General features: G+C 44.5%; 2 protein-coding genes and 1 pseudogene across 2 annotated transcripts; 1 reads left to right on the forward strand and 2 right to left on the reverse strand.

The window, feature by feature from the left end:
* Positions 1–190: 190 nt before the first annotated feature.
* LOC120065176 (TRAF3-interacting JNK-activating modulator-like) lies at positions 191–8,888 on the forward strand. Its single transcript, XM_039015956.1, has 13 exons — positions 191–282; positions 668–1,055; positions 1,342–1,483; positions 1,642–1,717; positions 1,844–1,871; positions 2,204–2,233; positions 2,371–2,466; positions 3,659–3,730; positions 5,176–5,316; positions 5,512–5,649; positions 5,739–5,937; positions 7,642–7,733; positions 7,909–8,888. The coding sequence occupies exons 2-13, from the start codon at positions 687–689 to the stop codon at positions 8,098–8,100; spliced, it is 1,575 nt and encodes a 524-aa protein (XP_038871884.1). The 5' UTR covers positions 191–282; positions 668–686; the 3' UTR covers positions 8,101–8,888.
* Positions 8,373–13,019, reverse strand: LOC120065177 (interferon regulatory factor 6-like). The gene is made up of 8 exons (XM_039015957.1): positions 12,776–13,019; positions 11,858–12,040; positions 11,497–11,692; positions 11,247–11,339; positions 10,742–10,990; positions 10,210–10,602; positions 9,909–10,027; positions 8,373–9,746 (listed from the first exon to the last, which is right to left on the reverse strand). The coding sequence occupies exons 2-8, from the start codon at positions 12,029–12,031 to the stop codon at positions 9,510–9,512; spliced, it is 1,461 nt and encodes a 486-aa protein (XP_038871885.1). The 5' UTR covers positions 12,032–12,040; positions 12,776–13,019; the 3' UTR covers positions 8,373–9,509.
* A 3,579-nt stretch (positions 13,020–16,598) lies between these two features.
* Positions 16,599–25,562, reverse strand: part of LOC120064738 — a 33,081-nt pseudogene continuing 24,117 nt past the window's right edge.

Raw genomic sequence — 25,562 nt, forward strand, 5'->3', positions numbered from 1 at the left:
TACATTCTGCAGACCTTCAACTGTCCCACACCACTCTATAGTAGCTCAAAATGTAAGTTTCCTACAAGTCACTTCTCTGATTGTTTGCCCATGTGTGACGACAGTGTGAGGATGCAATGTGGGTGTGATGATAGTGGAACAGAAGTGTGAACATGAGCAGTGTGGTTTCTCTCATTTCCTGTTCTGAGAGCGAGTATGTGACAGTTAGTGAATTCAAAGACAACAGAGGAGGAGAAACCATAGAGGAGACAACAGGCTGCTGGGTTCTTTGAACATTTTCAGGTTTGTTTTTGCTACTCACACTCACAAGGTTTCATCCGTGGAGAGATGTGTGGTTTTGGTCTTCTCTTGACCTATGGTGTGTTGTGAGTGATCTGTCTCAGCTTTGTGTCAGCAGCCTTCTCATACATTGAGATGGCACACTACAGCTAGTTTCTGCTTAAGGTGAAGCAGAACTCATATACATAAAGTAGGACTTCATACCACAGGTGTTTGAATGTCAGGCTTAATTTCCTTCATTCAATTCATACTGAAAGTCATGCTTGCTGTCCTCATTTCTGTAGAGTCAAAGCTGAATGCACTGCATCCTGTTTTGACACACCCATAACCAATCATGCTTTCTTTGAGAATCTGATGGAATGATACTGTCTTATTCTGAATCCTGCAGTTGAAGTTCATCCACCAAAATGGAGATCCAAAAAGACCTCAGGATGAGACGACCTCAGATGGAGAGTTACGACCAAAAGCTGGAACAACGGGCAGCAAAACATGAGTTCTTGAGAGATCGCAACAATGTGACGACATGTCGCAGCCCAGGACACAAGCTGGAGGCAGACTGGAAGAGTGAGATGCAGCAGAAAAGACAGATAGAGTTCCAGAGAAGGAGACAGATTGTCCAGGCTGCCACTCATCAGGCTGATGAAAAGCAGTCAAACAAGGAGACCAAAGTCATGATGAGGACCAACAGGCAGAGAGTGCCTCTCATCCACAGACAGTCCCTCATATCAGCAGAGGATCTGGGGATCACCTGGCCAGATGTACACTCCATCGGGAAGGTAAGCACATAATACAGGGCGGCAGGTAGCCTATCAGTTAGGAGCATTTGGCCAGTAACCGAAAGGTTTTAGGTTTGAATCCCCGAACCGACTAGGTGAAAAATCTGTCGATACGCTCCTTCCTGTGGGTCGCTGTAGATAAGAGCTAAATGACAACAATTTTAAATGTAATACACATTACGTGCGTGACATTATTTTATTATATGTATCTTAATACACAAATACTGGAATATTCCGTTTGGTCAAACACAAAATGAGTGTCACAAACGCAAAACTGTTTCACCAGGCAACATGGATCACCTCACCACCACTGCATGGGGCAGGAGGGAAAAACAAAATAGGGCAGCTTCACTCTGACGTCTCGCAGATATTCCCTCAAACACCACAGCAGCCCTCACTGAGGAAGAGTATGGATATCAGAGATAAAGGTAAAATTGGACTAACTGGGTATCCTTATTTTTTAATTGATGGAGGTTGGACACCCATGGCTGTACTGTCAATCATCAAACTTGAATTTCAACATACTTATTAAGTTTGAACACCAAGTTTGTTGGTGAATTTCATGATCTTCCTCTGTCCCTCTTAGTAGTTAAACAGGACCAGAGTGGCCTAGTAATGTTAACCAGGCAGCTCCAACAAAGGAATGTCTGCTGTCAGACAGAGTAAGTACAGTAAGCTACTGACCTCAACATGAAGACACTGATCTGTTTAACTGTTTTATCTCTGTCATGTACTGCATGTATAACACTTTGACCTCTGACCCCCTACTCATTTCCTGTCCTTCACAGGCATGGCTATAGCACTGTGAAGGAGACAGTAAGTAACTCCAATGTACTGCATCTCTGTAATGTTGTGGGTAGATTCTAATTCAAATGTGAGCCATAGCAATGAATCACAGTTCTCATCTACACAATCATTCATCATTCTGACAAGAGGCCGCATTCCCATAAAGTTATGAAGAAGGCATCACTATCAGTTGTGTTGCATAGAAACGTAGAGATAGATGTTATGATATTTTAACTATCATGGGTGCGACATATATAGTCAACCACCCATTATAACTATATATATGATGTCCTTCCTTGCTCCATGTTGGGAATATCTTTTATGCCTATTGTGAAAAATCTCTCTCCCTCTCCTCTATGTAGGACCTCGTTCAACTCTCTGAGTATCTACAGGTGTGTAATCCTGCTATGCTGACTCCTTAGATTGCTGCAAGTGCTTCTATATTGGAATCTGTAATGATAATACATATAATTGAGACATGCCATTTAGTCAGAACCTTACTTGTATTATGGTGCATCTCTTTCCATAGGAGGCTCTGCGGCGAGAGGATTCTCTGAAACAGAAGCTTGCTCTACTGCAGCACACCACCTCTACTCTACTGCTCTCACATAACAATGTCTGGAAGGTTAGGACCTGGATCTCTTATACACTGATGTGATTACTGTATTTCTATATCATACTCTGTTTCATGAAGTGACTGCCATGAAGTTGACAGTAGGTTGGTGTAGTGTGTCATAGATGTTGACACAGGAGTGAAAATTAATTCCTGTCCCGTCTTGTATTTTTCCCCCTGTGCTGCACTGATCCTGCAACAGTTCTATAACCCCTGAACTTTGCTGTCTCTTCCCGTTAAAAATCACTCCCATTCTGTGCTTATTTTTGCACCCAGAAATATAGGCTATTGTGTTTGTTTACTAACTATTCAAAATAATGTCAGTAACATGAGACTGTGATATGTTAACTTGTCTATTTTAGTTAAATGCACTGATTGTTGGCCTAAATTGCTCTGGATAAGAACATATTCTAAATTACCTAAATGTTTATCGATTAATTAGGCTGAAGGATGAGGACAGAGACCCCAGCAGGACGGTCTGCACATAACAGCACCGGCATAAATCTGTAGCCTACAGTTGAGCACTGCGCACATATGAACATTTACAACACATTAAAATGTATAACATGAACATTAAACAAATTATAATAATTCGTGTGGCAGTACTGCATAGGTCAATCTATTTTTATTTCACTCTTCACCTCAGATGGCACGGGATTAGTTAAATATGTGAACAATTGGGCTTGACTGGAAAGTGAGTAGAGCAGCTATGCCGCTTTAGGTCGCTTTTCCTCTCTCCAGTTGGTAGCCTATTTGATTAAACCGCAGCATTTTTTTTACAAGCCATGCATACTGGAGCGAGGCGCGAGAGTGAACCGACTGAAGGGGAGGGGGAATTACATTTTTGTATAGATTTGTACTTTTATTGACACGCTTTACAGCGTGATTGAAATTTAGCGGAGACTGCATTCACGGTAAACGCTGCACATGTCGGATCAATCTGAAATGACCTTTACATTTCTATCGCGGAAGCGTTACAGATTGAATAGAGCCCTAAATTAGGTAATAGGCTACCGTGTTCGGCTCAGTGATCTGGTTGAAGACTGACTGTGGTTTCAGAGTCGAGTTCAGTGTTTCCACCCTCATTCTTCTGGAGACTACCCTGCATCCTGTCACTGAGAAGTTGAGAAAGAAATATACAGAGAAAAAAGAAAGGGCCTAATAGCCAATCCCCATTACATCTCATATTTCTCTACCCTCACAGGTCTGTTGCAAAGAGGACAAGATGAAGGGAAAGATTGGGGCACTAGAGTCACAGCTGAAGATCTGTGTGCAGGTGTGTTCAGGCACAATGTCTGTACCTACACTACCATTCAAAAGTTTGGGGTCACTTAGAAATGGCCTTGTTTTTAAAATAAATATTTTTTTTGTCCATTAAATGACCATAAAATTGATCAGAAATACAGTGTAGACATTGTTAATGTTGTAAATGACTATTGTAGCTGGAAATTGAATATCTACATAGGTGTACAGAGGCCCATTATCAACAATCCTCACTCCTGTGTTCCAATGGCACGTTGTGTTAGCTAATCCAAGTTTATAATTTTAAAGGGCTAATTGATCATTAGAAAACCCCTTTTGCAAATATGTTAGCACAGCTGAAAACTGTTGTGCTGACTAAACAAGTAATACAACTGGCCTTCTTTAGACTAGTTGAGGATCTGGAGCATCAGCATTTGTGGGTTCGATTACAGGCTCAAAATGGCCAGAAACAAATAACTTTATTCTGAAACTCGTCATTCTATTCTTGTTCTGAGAAATGAAGGCTATTCCATGCGAGAAACTGCCAACAAACTGAAGATCTCGTACAACGCTGTGTACTACTCCCTTCACAGAACAACTCAAACTGGCTCTAACCAGAATAGAAATAGGAGTGGGAGGCCCCGGTGCACAACTGAGCAAGAGGACAAGTACATTAGAGTGTCTAGTTTGAGAAACAGACGCCTCACAAGTCTTCAACTGACAGCTTCATTAAATAGTACCCGCAAAACACCAGTCTCAACACAACTCAAGACACCCTAATGTACTTATTCTCTTGCTCAGTTGTGCACCGGGGCCTCCCACTCCTCTTTCTATTCTGATTAGAGCAGTTTGCACTGTTCTGTGAAGGGAGTAGTACACAGCGTTGTATGAGATCTTCAGTTTGTTGGCAATTTCTCACATGGAATAGCGTTCATTTCTCAGAACAAGAATAAACTGACAAGTTTCATAAGAAAGTTATTTGTTTCTGTCCATTTTGAGCCTGTTATCGAACCCACAAATGCTGATACTCCAGATACTCAACTAGTCTAAAGAAGGCCAGGTTTATTGCTTCTTTAATCAGAACAACAGTTTTCAGCTGTGCTAACATAATTGCAAAAATTGTTTTCTAATGATCAATTAGCCCTTTAAAATGATCAACTTGGATTAGCTAACACAACGTGCCATTGGAACATAGGAGTGATGGTTGCTGATATTGGGCCTCTACGCCTATGTAGATATTCCATAACAAAATCTGCCGTTTCCAGATACAATAGTCATTTACAACATTAACAATGTCTACACTGCATTTCTGATCAATTTTATGTTTTTTTAATGGACATTTCTTTCAAAAACAAGGACATTTCTAAGTGACCCCAAATTTTTGAATGGTAGTGTATATAACTTACAGTATGAATGTACATACAAAATCACCACCAGGCTGAAACACCAAAGAGCAATCATTACTCTCCTCTTCCTCAGAGGCTGTCCAGGGATGGAGCCAAGAAGCTGCTGCTACAGTCGGAGCAGCAGAGGCAGGAGCTGGAGGAGATGGCCGTGGCCTCACTCCAGAGGGTCACTGACCAAAAAAACAAGGCCCAGGACAGGGCTCACAGCCTGGAAGTAAGGGGTCAGACAGGGCTGCACTCTGGATAATGCATAATAGCACTGTGTTCAATTGGTATTTTCCTATTACAGTCAATTATTAATTTAATTCATGTAATTGATTTGCGAAATATGAGATTATTTCATATCAAATGAATATGAAGGGATGTCACAGGAGTTTCACTGTGTGTGTGTACTTTGTGTGTCCAACAGATGGCACTGCAGACTGCCCAGGTTGAGTCATCACAGTGCCGAGAGCGCTATGAGGAAGAGAGGAGGAAATGCACCCAGCTGAGGACGTCTCTGGTGCAGAACATAGACCATATAAACCTATTACAGAGCCAACTAGAGGTATGCACGCATGCACACACACGCTATATTTTATGAGAGTGAAATAATATATGCTTTAAATAGCATCATGTATCTCCCTGTGCATCCAGAAAGTGATGGGACAGGATGCAACTCTGGAGAGTCAGCTGCTGCAGCACCAACACACTGAGGCTGAGCTCCACCTCAAGATCAACCTCCTAGAGGACAACCTCCACACCTGCAGGACACAACTAGAGACATGGAGACAGCAGCAGCAAGACACCATGAAACAGCAGGAGATTGTCAGAGGACAGCAACAGGACTCCATAGGTATAGTACCGTCATGGCCAAAAGTTGAGAATGACACAAATATACATTTTCACAAAGTCTGCTGCCCCAGTTTGTATGATGGCAATTTGAATATACTCCAGAATGTTATGAAGAGTGATCAGATGAATTGCAATTAATTGCAAAGTCCCTATTTGCCATGAAAATGAACTGAATCCCCCAAAAACATTTCCACTGCATTTCAGCCCTGCCACAAAAGGACAAGCTGACATCATGTCAGTGATTCTCTCGTTAACACAGTTGTGAGTGTTGACGAGGACAAGGCTGGAAATCACTCTGTCATGCTGATTGAGTTCGAATAACAGACTGGAAGCTTCAAAAGGAGGGTGGTGCTTGGAATCATTGTTCTTTCTCTGTCAACCATGGTTACCTGCAAGGAAACACCTGCCGTCATCATTGCTTTGCACAAAAAGGGCTTCACAGGCAAGGATATTGCTGCCAGTAAGATTGCACCTAAATCAACCATTTATCGGATCATCAAGAACTTCAAGGAGAGCGGTTCAATTGTTGTGAAGAAGGCTTCAGGACGCCCAAGAAAGTCCAGCAAGCGCCAGGACCGTCTCCTAAAGTTGATTCAGCTGCCGGATCGGGGCACCACCAGTACAGAGCTTGCTCAGGAATGGCAGCAGGCAGGTTTGAGTGCATCTGCACACACAGTGAGGTGAGGACATTTGGAGGATGGCCTGGTGTCAAGAAGGGCAGCAAAGAAGCCACTTCTCTCCAGGAAAAACATCAGGGACAGACTGGTATTCTGCAAAAGGTACAGGGATTGGACTGCTGAGGACTGGGGTAAAGTCATTTTCTCTGATAAATCCCCTTTCCGATTGTTTGGGGCATCTGGAAAAAAGCTTGTCCGGAGAAGACAAGGTGAGCGCTACCATCAGTCCTGTGTCATGCAAACAGTAAAGCATCCTGAGACCATTCATGTGTGGGGTTGCTTCTCAGCCAAGGGAGTGGGCTCACTCACAATTTTGCTTAAGAACACAGCCATGAATAAAGAATGGTACCAACACATCCTCCGAGAGCAACTTCTCCCAACCATCCAGGAACAGTTTGGTGACGAACAATGCCTTTTCCAGCATGATGGAGCACCTTACCATAAGGCAAAAGTGATAACTAAGTGTCTCTGGGAACAAAACATCGATATTTTGGGTCCATGGCCAGGAAACTCCCCAGACCTTAATCCCATTGAGAACTTGTGGTCAATCCTCAAGAGGCAGGTGGACAAACAAAACCCCACAAATTCTGACAAACTCCAAGCATTGATTATGCAAAAATGGGCTTTCCATAAGTCAGGATGTGGCCCAGAAGTTAATTGACAGCATGCCAGGGTGGATTGCAGAGGTCTTGAAAAAGAAGGGTCAACACTGCAAATATTGACTCTTTGCATCAACTTCATGTAATTGTCAATAAAAGCCTTTGACACTTATGAAATGCTTGTAATTATACTTCTGTATTCCATAGTAACATCTGACAAAAATATCTAAAGATACTGAGGCAGCAGACTTTGTGAAAATTTATATTTGTGTCATTCTCAAAACTTTTGGCCACGACTGTACATTATATATCCACTAGCAGATTTAAATAAAAGTTGGATTTCATAAATTACTATAGTAGGTCAAAGTTGTTTTAACTGCTATTTTGACCATGATATTTATTAGTCTGTAAATGTGTTGACATCAATAGAGCATTCATTGGATGAGCAGTTTCAGCCAGCCATGTCACACCACAGCAACAAGAAACAAAGCATGATGGAAGCCAATATCGAAAGGAGAGAGGTCAGTATTTGTCTACAATTCCCTTTCGTCTTAGTCATGTCAAACCCAGAGCATAATCAATCACTTTCTGTCCCCACTGTCTTCATCCTGTATGTCTCCAACATTTTTATTGGCTCTGCTCGATTTTAATCCTATATTAACTTGATACTGATGGAATCTTTATTTTTCCACCAAGAGACGTTGTTGTCCCTGGTTCATCCTAACCCTGTTCGTGGCAGTCATGGTGGTGGCCATTTTGACATTGTTACTGGCCAATATCCCCACGACAAGAAATCAGCTGTGGGACCTTTACCAAGTACTACAGGAACACACAGAGAAGTACCTCTATGACATGACATTACCACAGCATTGCTATAGGCCCATATGACAAGACCTGGGAACTGAACAAACCCCTGAAGAACTTGCTCTAAAGGGTTTGGGAAATACAGTATGTTCTATGTATTTTTTCCATCACACTGGACGCAATTTATTTTTGTCATCGTAAATATCTTTGCATCTTGAAGTCAATTTGTATTCATAACCATGCGTTATGGTTACTGCCTCGTTCATGCTTACTTGTTGTATTTCCTCTGTATAGTTGACACATTTGCCACTTATAACTGGACAGTAAAACTGACATTTTAAATAAGACCGCTTTGCTAGTTTTGGAAAATTTTATTTCAAAAAAAGGAAAATACAAATCATTAGAGGGAAAAAGAGTTGAGATCCTTTAACATTAAGTGCACACCCCGTATACTATTTTCATAGGCCAAAACAAATAGTTTAAATTCCATATAATGATAAGTGTAGGATATACATATGGAAAATCATCAACATTTAAATGATTTTCTCTACTAGTACCTTTAAATGATCTCCACAAAAAACTAAGTTATAGTAAACTGTTCACATACCTAGCAAGACCAGTCAGAATCGCATGAAGGAATGGATCTCAACAGTCATGGGCGGAAGGTAGTCTAGCAGTTAAGAGCGGGGAGCCAGTAACTGAAAGTTCGCTGGTTCAAATCCCGAGCCGACTAGGTGAAAAATCTGTTGATGTGCCCTTGTGAAAGGCGCTTAACCCTAACTGCTCCTGTAAGTCGCTCTGGATAAGTGTGTCTGCTAAATGACTTAAAATGCAAATGTCACAATGATACTTTTTCTTTATATTGTTTATAATAAAACGGATAACTTAAAATATATGCATGTATCACTTATTGATAAAAGTTCAACTAAATCTACTAAAATGCATTAGCACTCAAACAGGTAGCAAACATGAGAATGAGATCATGTTTTATGAACAACAAGGACCAGGACAAAGCTTGATGATTATTCAGAAGTCACTGACTGTATTGTGTAACTGGCGACCAGGGTTATGTCTGTAACTCATTGACGATGTTCAATGTTGACTTGCAGCCTACAGGACTTTGACCCATAATGCTGCTCTAGTTCAAGGCCCTAGAGCTTACAACTGCAGACAGACACTATCATCACACCATGTTTTACTGACTGCCACAGTAACAGTATAATTACAATGCCTGGTAGCAGCATTTACCACAATATATACACATGGACCAATGAACCCTATAATAGACCATAATAACAAAAGGGGGAAAAGAAGCTAAATCGATGTGATCCCTCTCCCTATTCTGATGAACATGCCTCTATAAACATAAGTACTAGTTTGCTGATAATAGATCCCCTCTTGGACCAGCAGTAGAGAGGCAGCAGTGTCCAGACAGAGCTGTGTGTGTGAGAGAGACTGACTGGCCTGGTAGGGCCGTGGTGGACTAGGCTACTTCACTGGGCATGCAGGGCCTGGGGCAGGTGCATGCCGGCTCCGGGGGCCAGAGCCTGAGGCCAGCCTTCCTGGCCCTGGTGGGTCTGCAGCAGGCGGTACAGCTGCTTCAGGTGGGTCACGATGTTGTCCTTGATGTCTGGGATGGAGATCTGCAGGCGCACGCTGCCGCTGTCGAAGGAGCGCATGCAGTCGCCTGAGAACATCTCAGTGATCATACGTGCTACCACTGGAATAATCTGGAGGGGAGCAGAGGGCCAAAGACGTGGCAGTTACAGCGAAGGGACTCAACAAAACATACATGCTTGAGGGTCAATTCAACATTTTAAAATAATGAAAAACAAATATTTAAATGAGTTTTCTATGAATCATTGCATCCTGATACAAAGACAGTCTTGTACCTGCACCATGATGAGCTTCTTCTCTTTGGGTCTGCTGTCAGGCCACTCCTCTCCAAAGCACAGGTTGATGTCGAACTGAGGAGGGCTGGCTGACTGGCCCCTCTGATGGGCTATCACATCTGCACACAAACCCATCACAATCATATCACATAGCAATTCAGTGTCACAGCACACATGCAATAACAGCTACAGTACATGCCACACTATCACAATACCGCATAAGGGCCCTGCCTAAAACACTATAAAACACAAGAAAGCTGTGTGAAGAGTCTATGCTAAGAGGATCGGAGTCACTGCTTACCACTGAGAAAGGACTCCAGACAGAACAGCTTGATCTTCCTCTGCCTCTCTATGAGGTTGGGTGCTTTGGGGTTGGGGGCGCAGGGGCCTGACCAGTACACCTTGCATTGGCAGAGGCGGATGGCATAGATGTCATGGCCGCTGATCTCCAGGACGAGGCCTCGGTCCATGACATCCAGCAGGCGGTTGGTGAAGACCCTCTGCGTGTCGTTGGCGATATGCTCAGTAGAGGGGAACCTCAGCTGCTCCAGGCTGATAGGACCAAACAGCTCCTCCTGGTTGACCATGGGACCTAGGTCCCCGTAAAAAAGCCTACAGCCCTGTGGGTTACTGACCGTCATGGCTGGACACACCTCCTTACCCCGGTACTGGAACTGCACCTCCAGGTCTGTTACTGAGGGAGAGACAAAGAAACACATGAAGATAAAGAGAGTCACTCATTGGTTGTCTGTATGGACAAGATGCTGTGATACTGTATGCAGTCCTATATTTATCTAATGGAGGAGTTTGTGTAGTTGTGTTAGTGTACTCACTAGGCAAGGAGCTGATCCACATCTCTGGGGAGGCGAACATCACGTCAGGCATGGGAGGGGGAGGCATGTCCAGTGGGGGGGGGGGCGCCATCTCCAGGGGCGAAGGCTGCATCTCCATATCCAAAGGCTCCTCTTTGGGCCACAGCTTAACTTCCTCTTTGGGCCACACTTCAACTGATGGGGGGCAGCTGGGGGGTTGGAGGGGCGATACAGACCCCGGTGGAGACCACATAAGAGCGGGGCTGGTGCCTGATTGGTTACAGAGAAACAAAGCATGATTAGCTGACATACCAAAAACCATACTGGGATATTGGAATCAAAACTGGGAGTAAGCCAAACAAAAGGGGGGCAGGGGGTTGTTCTTGGACCAGGCAAGTTGGAAAACATTATCTAGAGGCTAGATCTGGACTGTTATGTGGTCTTGGATAAATTATGTGGTAAAAATTAAGAATTAGTATTAGAGGGGGACTCAATTAAATAAAGAGAGATATTTGACATGACTAACCGTTGGATGTTGGATAAGGAGGGAGGGGCTCTGAGCCATCTGATTCATCTTCATCCCCATCATTTGGTGTCCAAGACCCAGGGTCTGAAGATCCTGAGGAGAGAGAGAGAAATGAGAAGGAGAGCAAGGGATGGCAAAAGTTAAAATACGTTTCAGAGCTGCTACCAAACCTGACAAGTGACTGTAAATAATCATATATCTACTATGGTTGTATAATTATTATATTTTTATGTCTTCGATGGCCAGTTACCTGGGTTACTGAGGGGCTGTGGGATGTCGCAGATGTCGTAGATCTTCAGGGGGTTCATGGGGACTTCTTTGGTGCCGTCGTAGACAAGGTTGAACTCTCTGCTCTTGTTGAGGGCGCAGCGGAGCTGAGCTTTCCACTTGGCAGGGTCAGGATCATCAATACCCTCCTGGAACTTTCCGGTCTCTACCGCCCAGGCCTGGTACAGGGGAGAGAGGAAACAGATGAAGAATACATTCAGAGAATATAGTTAACATCAACCTTACTTTACTCACCGTTGATCCAGCCACAACCAGTTCACCTGCCAACACATTAGCCCACATGTATCGTTTCACAAACTGTTACAGAGATGTGCTTACCTCACCTTAAAAATTGTGTTTTCTTCCTCGTGCTGGGGGGTGTGCCGTGTAGCATGTTTCCAAGGGATCCTGAAGCGCTTATTGTCTCGGTCAATCCACACCAGGCCTGGGTAGAACCCACTGTCCACCTGGGCCACTAGCCAGGGCTTGAGCCGGACACGCCGCGGGGTCAACGCCATGCTTATTGTCTGGGGAGGGGGCCACAATGGGCGGGTTAGATATTTACTATCCATATGGTACACTTATGTGGACATCCTGACCAATATCTCAAAACAGTTCTACTAGAAGCACTGTATCAGAAAAACTGCTGTAAGGGTATGACATAACACAACTTGTCTGAGACAGGCACAAGTTGACCAACATTACATGGCTACCAAGATTTCAAACATAGACTGCCACTTTGAGAGGCAAACATTCAAATGTAGTGGCTTTGGGTCAGCCTACAGGTCAGTTTATTTAATTACTCTACTCAGACCTCAAAACGCCCAGAATAGCATGCAATTTCACTGATTTACAGCTATTACTAAAGGTCCTCCCAAAAGTGCATATGGTTGGTCTTATGATGCTACTGCAATCTGCAGGACATGGTTGTTACACAGGTCAGTTGAGAATGGTACATAAATAAATGTCCAACGTTAATACATTAATTCAAATGAATGAACCATAAAGTGGACTTCTTCCCAGCAAACAATCCATTAGGATAGGCTACAGACTATTGTAACATGTTGTTGTATGTTATGCCTGCAACCACTTGCTCGTACTGTAAATTCGAGCAACATACGAAAGACCAGTGGATACTTTTTTTCACAAAGAAATTGTTAGTAATGATTTAAATTATTATTATTTTTTAAATCAAGTTACGAATTTAAAACTATTTCATGGTTGCAAACAAACCAAATCTAGGATACCGCTGTGAAACCTACCTGCTGTTGAACGTGACCAGGAAGTAGGATATTTTCGATCTGGGAGAAGGTAATTTAGAACCCCAAGCTTCAGGAAAATATTATTCTCCAAAACGTTGGAACTTCTATGTCCTTTGCAATCCAGGTAAACGTATAGATGACCCACGGATACTTCTTATCACGGGAGAACAATTCTGATAATGTCCGGAGCAGGCCGAGCAGTTTATGCCTTTTCCGCTTCCCTTAACGAAACTCAGGTAGAGCCGTGACGTCACATACGTTTCATTCTGGCACACCGTTCCAGATTATGTCGCGTTCAAGTGCTAGTCAGAACAGGGAAACGTGGACATTTCCGATTTGATAACTGGTTAAACGCGGCACGTGTATAACTATAACCAGTTAGCAAATTGGACATGTCAGAGTTCGTAGATCCGATTAGCACTTGAATGTGGCACCACTTTCGGTGGAGCCTTCTTGTGACCATGATGACCAAATGACTCACAATATTTGTCAGAACTTTGTTACCATATGAACTGTAAATCGCTATATGTGTTTGTTGTTTTCAAAAATTCAAAAGCTATTTGAAATAAGCAGTTTTGAGTTTGTTGTTATTTAAGCAATAAGGCCTGATGAGGTGTGATATATAGCCAATGGTTTTCTTAAGCACGAAGCAACGGCAACGTGGAGTGCCTGTATACAGCCATTAGCCGTGGTATATTGGTCATATACCACAAGCCCCCGAGGTGCCTTATTGCTATTATAAACTGGTTACAAACGTAATTAGAACAGTACAAATATTTTGGGGGGTCATACCCATGATATACATTCTGGTATACCACAGCTTTCACCCAATCAGCATTCAGGGCTCAAACCAACCAGTTTATAATTAAGCAATAATGTACGAGGGGGTGTGGCATATGGACAATATACCATGGCTAAGGGCTGTTCATATGCAAGACACAACTCGGACTACCTGGATACAGCCCTGGTATATTGGCCATATATCACAAACCCCAGAGGTGCCTTATTGCTGTTATAAACTGTTTACCAACATAATTAAAACAGTGAAAATATTTTTTGGGGTGGTCATACTGGTGGTATATGGTCTGATATACCATGGCAATCAGCATTCAGGGCTGGAACCACCAGGATTATAATTTCATTTAGCACACACCATGTGCCTTTTACGCATTTACACTGACAGCGAGGGGGTTCGATAAATCTCGCCTGGGCGCCAATGTAGGTGTGTTTTGCAAAGGCTGAAGTTGATTGCATTCGATTCGGAACTGGGCTGCCTCTCGGGTGTGAGCCAGGTAGGTACCCTGTTCCAAACCCACGGCGAAGTCGTCTCAAAACAAAAGTGAGATAATTAAGCACATGCAAAAGTGATTGCTTTGGATGAAAACACTTTATCTACCTTCCCACTGAAAAAAAATATTTTATGGAAAAGATATGTTGTAAATGTCTGGATGATGCACCATGCTGCCTTGTTGACAAATTGACCGAGCAGCACAGATTACTGTTTGATTTAAGAATGCCTCCCTTCCTGCATTCGCCTGATGACATGACAGGCCTTTGCCCGGTTCCCCGCAGCACAGCATAATCCAATCCGCATGTTGTTACTCGTCCATTACAGGTTTTACTGTATACATGTTGTTACTCGTCCATTACAAGTTTTACTGTATACACGTTGTTACTCGTCCATTACAGGTTTTACTGTATACACGTTGTTACTCGTCCATTACAAGTTTTACTGTATACACGGTGTTACTCGTCCATTACAAGTTTTACTGTATACATGTTGTTACTCGTCCATTACAAGTTTTACTGTATACATGTTGTTACTCGTCCATTACAAGTTTTACTGTATACATGTTGTTACTCGTCCATTACAAGTTTTACTGTATACACGGTGTTACTCGTCCATTACAAGTTTTACTGTATACATGTTGTTACTCGTCCATTACAAGTTTTACTGTATACACGTTGTTACTCGTCCATTACAGGTTTTACTGTATACACGGTGTTACTCGTCCATTACAAGTTTTACTGTATACACGGTGTTACTCGTCCATTACAGGTTTTACTGTATACATGTTGTTACTCGTCCATTACAAGTTTTACTGTATACACGTTGTTACTCGTCCATTACAAGTTTTACTGTATACACGTTGTTACTCGTCCATTACAAGTTTTACTGTATACACGTTGTTACTCGTCCATTACAAGTTTTACTGTATACACGTTGTTACTCGTCCATTACAAGTTTTACTGTATACACGTTGTTACTCGTCCATTACAGGTTTTACTGTATACACGTTGTTACTCGTCCATTACAAGTTTTACTGTATACACGTTGTTACTCGTCCATTACAAGTTTTACTGTATACACGTTGTTACTCGTCCATTACAAGTTTTACTGTATACACGTTGTTACTCGTCCATTACAAGTTTTACTGTATACACGGTGTTACTCGTCCATTACAAGTTTTACTGTATACACGGTGTTACTCGTCCATTACAGGTTTTACTGTATACACGGTGTTACTCGTCCATTACAGGTTTTACTGTATACACGTTGTTACTCGTCCATTACAAGTTTTACTGTATACATGTTGTTACTCGTCCATTACAAGTTTTACTGTATACATGTTGTTACTCGTCCATTACAAGTTTTACTGTATACACATGGTGGTACAGTCACACCCAGAAACTAGCCACTGGCGAGAGGTCCCCACCGTAGTTTCGGCAGTGACTTGTGCGTGTGAATTTATTTTTAGGCCAGTAAAATCAGATAGCCACATTTTTGTGTGTGTGTGTGTGTGTGTGTGTGTGTGTGTGTGTGTGTGTGTGTGTGTGTGTGTGTGTGTGTGTGTGTGTGTGTGTGTGTGTGTGTGTGTGTGTGTGTGTGTGTGTGTGTGTGTGTGTGTGTGTTAGGATGTAAAGCTGTTGTTGGTCAGTTAAAATTGAAAAGGCATTAATAGCAGAGAAAAAAAGTTACTGGACCAGTTTGCCATTCACTTCTGTACTTTAATCAGATCTGTGTAGGTCTAGTCTACAATAAAACAATGTTGTCTGTATTTAACTGTTTTGCTTGATCTGTTTAGTTGTCTTTACATAAAGGTCTCAATCAACGACTGATACATCACCAAATCTTCAATATTTCTCGGCAATCATGTGTGATAGGGAGGCAGGTGAGGGACATCCCTCCATTATTCCTGTATTAGTTTTTGCTCGGCAGAGTGCCTCGAAGCTTCTGTCTTTCTATAATGCATTGAAATGACCAAACAAGCAACGGATTGTTCAGAACCAGGTCATTTCACTGAAATCATAGGCAAATGAGGTGGGCCTCTAAACCATGTCTATTGTGCACTTTTGACTTTGAGATGGTGATACAGAATGGAAAAACAATAGGACAGTGTAATGTCACCAAATTGCACAACTAGATGCATCATACACATATATGATATGCTTTTTCATAGCAAATGTAATGTGAGTTATTTACTTCTGATTGGTAAAGCAGTACTACGCATACTAATCATATTCAAGCAAGTGCTGTACACTTAAATTGGACATGATGAGTAAAGTATCCTGTTATTGCAAAAGTTGTGCAGGGCCTACTGTACATGGTGGAATGACTGAACTGAGAGTCAGCCATTACTGTATGCAACATTTCGATATGCCTTGAAGGATAACCAGTTCATCTCATCAAAACATACAAAAATATAAAAATATACTAATACGTTTGTGTATACATTTTGGGTATCCCTGAGTGTTCTGCGTGGGCAGTCTGTCCTGCGCACTGGCGCTCTCTCTCGCTTGCACTCTGGCGCTCTCGTACTCCTCATAAAATCTTCTTGTGCTGCAACAATAGGGGTTCATCTCGACCTGGATCTTGCTGATGATGTATGAGTTCCAGACTCTCGGTCAGTGTCTCCAGCAGCTTCTCATCGTTCTGGATGCCCTCCATGAACTCCTCCAGGGACAGCTCACCTGGCACACACACACAAATGAATGAAACATGTAAAGCTGAAATGTCTTGAGTCAATAAGTATTCAACCCCTTTGCTATGGCAACCCTAATAAGTTCAGTAGTAAAAATGTGCTTAACAAGTCACATAATAAGTTGCATGGACTCACTCTGTGTGCAATAATCTCTGTACCACAAACATACAATTATTTGTCAGGTCCCTCAGTCGAGCGGTGAATTTCAAACAGAGATTCCACCACAAACACCAGGGAAGTTTTCAAATGCCTCAAAAAGAACGGCATCTATTGGTAGATGGGTAAAAAAAAGCAGACATTGAATATCCCTTTGAGCATGGTGAAGTTATTAATTATGCTTTGGATGGTGTATCAATAAACCCAGTCGCTACAAAGATACAGGTGTCCTTCCTAAATCAGTTGGCGAAGAATAAGGAAACCGTTTAGGGATTTCACCATGAGGCCTTTGGGGTGACTTTAAAACCGTTACAGAGTTTAATCCTCAGTGATAGGAGAAAACTGAGGATGGAGCAACAACATTTTAGTTACTACACAATACTAACCTAAATGACAGAGTGAAAAGAAGGAAGCCTGTACAGAATATAAATATACCAAAACATGCATCCTCTTTGCAATAAGGCACAAGTAAAACTACAAAAAATGTGGCAAAGAAACTTTATGTCCTGAATACAAAGCGTTATGTTTGTGGCAAATCCAACACATCTGTAACGGCTCTCTAGCTCTTCCTCCTCCTCGGACGAGGAGAGGCGAGACGGATCAGATGACCAATATGCAGCGAGGTATGATGACATAATGAATTTATTGAACAAGACAAAAAACGAACTATACTTGATACTAAACAAAATAACAAAACGAATGTAGACTGACCTGAACGTAAGAACTTACATGTAACGAAGAACGTACGAACAGGGAAAACAGACTACACAAAACGAACGACCGAACAAACAAACAAACCGAAACAGTCCCGTGTGGCGCGACAAACACAGACACAGGAGACAACCACCCACAACAATCAATGTGAAAACACCTACCTTAATATGGCTCTCAATCAGAGGAAATGAAAACCACCTGCCTCTAATTGAGAACCATATCAGGTCACCCTTTAACAAACATAGAAACACATAACATAGACTACCCACCCAAACTCACGCCCTGACCGTCAAACACATACAAAATAACAGAAAACCGGTCAGGAACGTGACATAACCCCCCCCTCAAGGTGCGTACTCCGAACGCACCACCAAAAGTCTAGGGGAGGGTCTGGGTGGGCGTCTGACCACGGTGGTGGCTCAGGCTCTGGGCGAGGTCCCCACCCCACCATAGTCAATCCCAGCTTACGTCTCCCCCTTAGAATGACCACCCTCATATTACACCCACTTAATTTAAATGGTAACCTTAAGATAAGGGGCAGCACCGGGACAAGGGGCAGCACCGGGATAAGGTAGCTCAGGACAGAGAGATAGCTCAGGACAGAGAGGTAGGTCAGGATAGAGAGGTAGCTCAGGATAGAGGGGCAACTCCGGACTGAAGGGCAGCTCCGGACAGAGAGACAGCTCTGGACTGAGGGGCAGTTCTGGATAAATGGCAGCTCTGGGCTGAGGGGCAGCTCATGACTGGCTGACGGCTCTGGACGCTCATGGCTAGCTGACGGCTCTGGACGCTCATGGCTAGCTGACGGCTCTGGACGCTCATGGCTGGCTGACGGCTCTGGACGCTCATGGCTGGCTGACGGCTCTGGACGCTCATGGCTGGCTGACGGCTCTGGACGCTCATGGCTAGCTGACGGCTCTGGACGCTCATGGCTAGCTGACGGCTCTGGACGCTCATGGCTGGCTGACGGCTCTGGACGCTCATGGCTGGCTGACGGCTCTGGACGCTCATGGCTGGCTGACGGCTCTGGACGCTCATGGCTGGCTGACGGCTCTGGACGCTCATGGCTGGCTGACGGCTCTGGACGCTCATGGCTCGCTGACGGCTCTGGACGCTCATGGCTAGCTGACGGCTCTGGACGCTCATGGCTAGCTGACGGCTCTGGACGCTCATGGCTGGCTGACGGCTCTGGACGCTCATGGCTGGCTGACGGCTCTGGACGCTCATGGCTGGCTGACGGCTCTGGACGCTCATGGCTGGCTGACGGCTCTGGACGCTCATGGCTGGCTGACGGCTCTGGACGCTCATGGCTCGCTGACGGCTCTGGACGCTCATGGCTGGCTGACGGCTCTGGACGCTCATGGCTGGCTGACGGCTCTGGACGCTCATGGCTCGCTGGCGGCTCTGGACGCTCATGGCTCGCTGGCGGCTCTGGCAGATCCTGTCTGGTTGGCGGCTCTGGCAGATCCTGTCTGGTTGGCGGCTCTGGCAGATCCTGTCTGGTTGGCGGCTCTGGCAGATCCTGTCTGGTTGGCGGCTCTGGCAGATCCTGTCTGGTTGGCGGCTCTGGCAGATCCTGACTGACGAATGGCTCTAGCGGCTCCTGACTGACTAACGGCTCTGACGGCTCGGGACAGATGGGCGGCTCTAATGGCTCGGGACAGACGGATGGCTCAGACGGCACTGGGCAGACGGATGGCTCAGATGGCGCTGGGGAGACGGATGGCTCAGATGGCGCTGGGGAGACGGATGGCTCAGATGGCGCTGGGGAGACGGATGGCTCAGATGGCACTGGGCAGACGGATGGCTCTGGCCGGATGAGGCGCACTGTAGGCCTGGTGCGTGGTGCCGGAACTGGAGGCACCGGGCTAAGGACACGCACCTTCAGGCTAGTGCGGGGAGCAGGGACAGGGCACACTGGACTCTCAAAACGCACTATGGACCTGGTGCGTGGTACCGGCACTGGTGGCACCGGGCTGAGGGCACGCACATCAGGACGAGTACGGGGAGAAGGAACAGTGTGTACAGGGCTCTGGAGACGCACAGGTGGCTTAGTGCGTGGTGCCGGAACTGGAGGCACTGGGCTGGAGACACGCACCATAGGGAGAGTGCGTGGAGGAGGAACAGGGCTCTGGAAACGCACTGGAAGCCTGGTGCGTGGAGTAGGCACTGGTGGTACTGGGCTGGGGCGGGGAGGTGGCGCCGGAAATACCGGACCGTGCAGGCGTACTGGCTCCCTTGAGCATTGAGCCTGCCCAACCTTACCTGGCTGAATGCTCCCCGTCGCCCGACCAGTGCGGGGAGGTGGAATAACCCGCACCGGGCTATGTAGGCGAACCGGGGACACCATGCGTAAGGCTGGTGCCATGTAAGCCGGCCCGAGGAGACGTACTGGTGGCCAGATATGTAGGGCCGGCTTCATGACATCCGGCTCAACGCTCAATCTAGCCCTACCAGTGCGGGGAGGTGGAATAACCCGCACCGGGCTATGAACACGTACAGGAGACACCGTGCGCTCTACTGCGTAACACGGTGTCTGCCCGTACTCCCGCTCTCCACGGTTAGCCTGAGAAGTGGGCGCAGGTCTCCTACCTGCCCTCGGCCCACTACCTCTTAGCCCCCCCCAAGAAATTTTTGGGGTTTCTTCACGGGCTTCCGTGCTAGCCGCGTACCTTCATATCTTCGGTTCCTCTCTCCGGTCGCCTCTGCTCTCCTCACTGCCTCCAGCTGTTCCCATGGGAGGCGATCCCTTCCAGCCAGGATCTCCTCCCATGTGTAGCAACCCTTGCCGTTTAACACGTCCTCCCATGTCCATTCCTGTTTAGTATTCCACTGCTCGAACTCACGCTGCTTGGTCCTGGTTCGGTGGGTGGTTCTGTAACGGCTCTCTAGCTCTTCCTCCTCCTCGGACGAGGAGAGGCGAGACGGATCAGATGACCAATATGCAGCGAGGTATGATGACATAATGAATTTATTGAACAAGACAAAAAACGAACTATACTTGATACTAAACAAAATAACAAAACGAATGTAGACTGACCTGAACGTAAGAACTTACATGTAACGAAGAACGTACGAACAGGGAAAACAGACTACACAAAACGAACGACCGAACAAACAAACAAACCGAAACAGTCCCGTGTGGCGCGACAAACACAGACACAGGAGACAACCACCCACAACAATCAATGTGAAAACACCTACCTTAATATGGCTCTCAATCAGAGGAAATGAAAACCACCTGCCTCTAATTGAGAACCATATCAGGTCACCCTTTAACAAACATAGAAACACATAACATAGACTACCCACCCAAACTCACGCCCTGACCGTCAAACACATACAAAATAACAGAAAACCGGTCAGGAACGTGACAACATCACATCACTGAGTAACACTCTTCATATTTTCAAGCATGGTGGTGGCTGCATCATGTTATCGGTATGCTTGTCATCGGAAAGAAAAAAACAACTAGGGAGTTTTTTTTAGCATAAAAGAAACGTAATAGAGCTAAGCACAGGCAAAATCCTAGAGAAGAACCTTGTTAAGTCTGCTTTCCAAAAGACACTGGGAAACAAATTAATCTTTCAGCAGGAAGAATAAACTAAAACACAAAGGCCAAATATACACTGGAGTTGCTTACCAAGATGACATTGAATATTCCAGAGTGGCTTAGTTACAGTTTTGACTTTAATCGGCCTGAAAATCTATGGCAAGACATGAAAATGGCTGTCTAGCAATGGTCAACAACCAACTTGACAGAGCTTGAAGAATTAGAAAAAGAATACTGTGCAAATATTGTACAATCCAGATGTGCAAAGATCTTAGAGACTTACCCAAAAAGATTCACAGATGTAATTGCTGCTAAAACTTCTTTGAGGAAAAGATCATGATCATTATAAAGCAGATTACGGACTCCTCTTTAAATCTGCGTATTCCTCTAAAGCTCAGCTGTCCTGAGTCTGCACAACTCTGCCAGGAGCTAGGATCAAGAGAGACACTTAAGTGTTTTAGTACTATATCTCTTGACACAATGATGAAAATAATCATGGCCTCTAAGCTGCATACTGGACCCTATACCAACTAAACTACTGAAAGAGCTGCTTCCTGTGCTCGGCCCTCCTATGTTGAACATAATAAAGGTAAATTACCTTTTAATGGCATCAGACCAAGGTTCTGCATCTGTCCTCGTGCTCCTAGACCTTAGTGCTGCCTTTGATACCATCGATCACCACATTCTTTTGGAGAGATTGGAAACCCAAATTGGTCTACACGGACAAGTTCTGGCCTGGTTTAGATCTTATCTGTCGGAAAGATATCAGTTTGTCTCTGTGAATGGTTTGTCCTCTGACAAATCAACTGTACATTTCGGTGTTCCTCAAGGTTCCGTTTTGGGACCACTATTGTTTTCACTATATATTTTACCTCTTAGGGATGTCATTCGAAAACATAATATTAACTTTCACTGCTATGCGAATGACACACAGCTGTACATTTCAATGAAACATGGTGAAGCCCCAAAATTGCCCTCGCTAGAAGCCTGTTTTACAGACATAAGGAAGTGGATGGCTGCCAACTTTCTACTTTTAAACTCGGACAAAACAGAGATGCTTGTTCTAGGTCTCAAGAAACAAAGAGATCTTCTGTTTAATCTGACAATTAATCTTGATGGTTGTACAATCGTCTCAAATAAAACTGTGAAGGACCTCGGCGTTACTCTGGACCCTGATCTCTCTTTTGACGAACATATCAAGACTGTTTCAAGGACAGCTTTTTTCCATCTACGTAACATTGCAAAAATCAGAAACTTTCTGTCCAAAAATGATGCAGAAAAATTAATCCATGCTTTTGTTACTTCTAGGTTAGACTACTGCAATGCTCTACTTTCCGGCTACCCAGATAAAGCACTAAATAAACTTCAATTAGTGCTAAATACGGCTGCTAGAATCCTGACTAGAACCAAAAAATTTGATCATATTACTCCAGTGCTAGCCTCCCTACACTGGCTTCCTGTTAAGGCAAGGGCTGATTTCAAGGTTTTACTGCTAACCTACAAAGCAATACATGGGCTTGCTCCTACCTATCTTTCCGATTTGGTCCTGCTGTACATACCTACATGTACGCTACGGTCACAAGACACAGGCCTCCTAATTGTCCCTAGAATTTCTAAGCAAATAGCTGGAGGCAGGGCTTTCTCCTATAGAGCTCCATTTTTATGGAATGGTCTGCCTACCCATGTGAAACTCGGTCTCAACTTTTAAGTATTTACTGAAGACTCATCTCTTCAGTGGGTCATATGATTGAGTGTAGTCTGGCCCAGGAGTGTGAAGGTGAACGGAAAGGCTCTGGAGCAACGAACCGCCCTTGCTGTCTCTGCCTGGCCGGTTCCCCTCTCTCCACTGGGATTCTCTGCCTCTAACCCTATTACAGGGGCTGAGTCACTGGCTTACTGGTGCTCTTTCATGCCGTCCCTAGGAGGGGTGCGTCACTTGAGTGGGTTGAGTCACTGACGTGATCTTCCTGTCTGGGTTGGCGCACCCCCTTGGGTTGTGCCGTGGCGGAGATCTTTGTGGGCTATACTCGGCCTTGTCTCAGGATGGTAAGTTGGTGGTTGAAGATATCCCTCTAGTGGTGTGGGGGCTGTGCTTTGGCAAAGTGGGTGGGGTTATATCCTTCCTGTTTGGCCCTGTCCAGGGGTATCATCGGATGGGGCCACAGTGTCTCCTGACCCCTCCTGTCTCAGCCTCCAGTATTTATGCTGCAGTAGTTTATGTGTCGGGGGGCTAGGGTCAGTTTGTTATATCTGGAGTACTTCCCCTGTCTTATCCGGTGTCCTGTGTGAATTTAAGTATGCTCTCTCTAATTCTCTCTTTCTCTCTTTCTTTCTCTCTCTTGGAGGACCTCAGCCCTAGAACCATGTCTCAGGACTACCTGGCATGATGACTCCTTGCTGTCCCCAGTCCACCTGGCCGTGCTGCTGCTCCAGTTTCAACTGTTCTGCCTGCGGCTATGGAACCCTGACCTGTTCACCGGACGTGTTACCTGTTCCAGACCTGCTGTTTTCAACTCTCTAGAGACTGCAGGAGCGGTAGAGATACTCTTAATGATCGGCTATGAAAAGCCAACTGACATTTACTCCTGAGGTGCTGACTTGCTGCACCCTCGACAACTACTGTGATTATTATTATTTGACCATGCTGGTAATTTATGAACATTTGAACATCTTGGCCATGTTCTGTTATAATCTCCACCTGGCACAGCCAGAAGAGGACTGGCCACCCCTCATAGCCTGGTTCCTCTCTAGGTTTCTTCCTAGGTTTTGGCCTTTCTAGGGAGTTTTTCCTAGCCACCGTGATTCTACACCTGCATTGCTTGCTGTTTGGGGTTTTAGGCTGTGTTTCTTACAGCACTTTGCGATCAGCTGATGTAAGAAGGGCTATATAAATACATTTGATTTGATTTGATAAAAGTGATTCTAACGTTTATTGACTCAGGTGTGTGAGTAAAATGAGATATTTCTGTATTTCATTTTCAATAAATTAGCAAACATTTCTAAAAACATGTCTTTACTTTGTCATAATGGGGTAATGTGTGTTGATGGGTAAGAAAAAATCTATTGAATCCATTTTCAGTTCAGGCTGCAACACAACAACATGAGGAATAAGTCAAGGGGTATGAACACTTTCTGAAGGCACTGTACATAAACTATCTGACATAATACTGGTTATATTAGAGAATATTATCATCAGACAATATTATATTATCATCACATCAATGTGTGTTCACACATCTGATGACTCTACTGAGCCATCACACAGACAGAGGTGTGTTCAGCACAGCCCATTCTCCAGCCAGGTCACCTGTGGTACAAGTCAATATTCGATGTCCATCTACAGTATGTCTGAGGACGTCAGAGATGACGTGGAAACCGGCCACTAGGTTCAACAGTGAATGCTGTTACCTTTAAGTTCTGGTTTTGTTAGGGCTTTGTGGATGGGGATGGCAGATGGTGCTGAAAGTTGCATGTTTGAATCCAGCGATATAAGGTTGTTTTTGAGATTTTTGTTTTAAGCCTAGCCCAAACCTTAACCCTTACCTTAACCATTCGGAGTTAATGCCTAACCTTAAGATTTCTGAGTTAATGCCTAAACTTAACCCTAACCTTAAAAATGTGGAGTTAATGCCTTCAACACTTAGACACTTGAGAACCATGGATGAATGTCTAACTCTGACATGAGACTGTGAGAGCTTTGTCAGGATTTGGCCAGGATTGTTCCGGTTTTGGCCACTAGATGCCCCCATTGTGCTTTTTTGACCCTTTTGTTTTCCCTTGTTTCCAGTTATTATTTGCACCTGTGCTTCGTTTCCCTTGAATGTATTTAAACCCTTAGTTTTCCTCAGTTCTTTGCTCTGTGTTTGAATGTTAGCACCCAGCCCTAGCGATGCTGTGAACATTTGTTGCTCCAGTTGGACTCTCTTGTGGTACTCTGTTTTTGTTCTCGTTTATTTATTTTTGATTATCTTTTGAGGCTTTTTCCTGCTGTACCTACCACCTTGTGGATTTACCTTTTGACTTGGAGGATTACCTTTTTCTCTTGATATTACTTTTGACGTTGTGGATTTATATTTTTGCCTGAAGAACTTTCCTTTTTACTTTATTAAAACACCGTCTCAAGTACTGCTGTGTCTGCCTCATCTTCTGGGTTCTGCCGACCATTAGTGGCTCAGTTTGCTAAGTGACTGTTTCTCACACCGGAGACCCGAGTTCGTAACCGGGTCCTGACAGAAACACAGAGCCAAATGAACCCAGAGGCAGCCAGTTCCCAGGACCTTTTTGCCACGCTGTCCCACCACGAGGGGGCTGTCTAACGCCACGAAGCCGCTCTGGTTCAGCAAGAGACCTTAATGGCTAGACATTCTCAACTTCTGTCGGA

Source organism: Salvelinus namaycush, chromosome 20 (assembly GCF_016432855.1).
Source record: "Salvelinus namaycush isolate Seneca chromosome 20, SaNama_1.0, whole genome shotgun sequence".
Classification (NCBI taxonomy): Eukaryota; Metazoa; Chordata; class Actinopteri; order Salmoniformes; family Salmonidae; genus Salvelinus; species Salvelinus namaycush.

Bases quoted from the DNA above. Each gene is read 5' to 3' on its own strand.
- LOC120065176 (XM_039015956.1), top strand. From the start codon at position 687: ATGGAGATCCAAAAAGACCTCAGGATGAGACGACCTCAGATGGAGAGT. The intron at 1,718-1,843 runs GTAAGTACAGTA...TGTCCTTCACAG, and splicing joins AATGTCTGCTGTCAGACAGA to GCATGGCTATAGCACTGTGA. The intron at 2,467-3,658 runs GTTAGGACCTGG...CTACCCTCACAG, and splicing joins CACATAACAATGTCTGGAAG to GTCTGTTGCAAAGAGGACAA.
- LOC120065177 (XM_039015957.1), bottom strand. From the start codon at position 12,031: ATGGCGTTGACCCCGCGGCGTGTCCGGCTCAAGCCCTGGCTAGTGGCC. The intron at 10,603-10,741 runs GTGAGTACACTA...TCTCTCCCTCAG, and splicing joins GTGGATCAGCTCCTTGCCTA to TAACAGACCTGGAGGTGCAG. The intron at 10,028-10,209 runs GTAAGCAGTGAC...GTTTGTGTGCAG, and splicing joins TCTGGAGTCCTTTCTCAGTG to ATGTGATAGCCCATCAGAGG.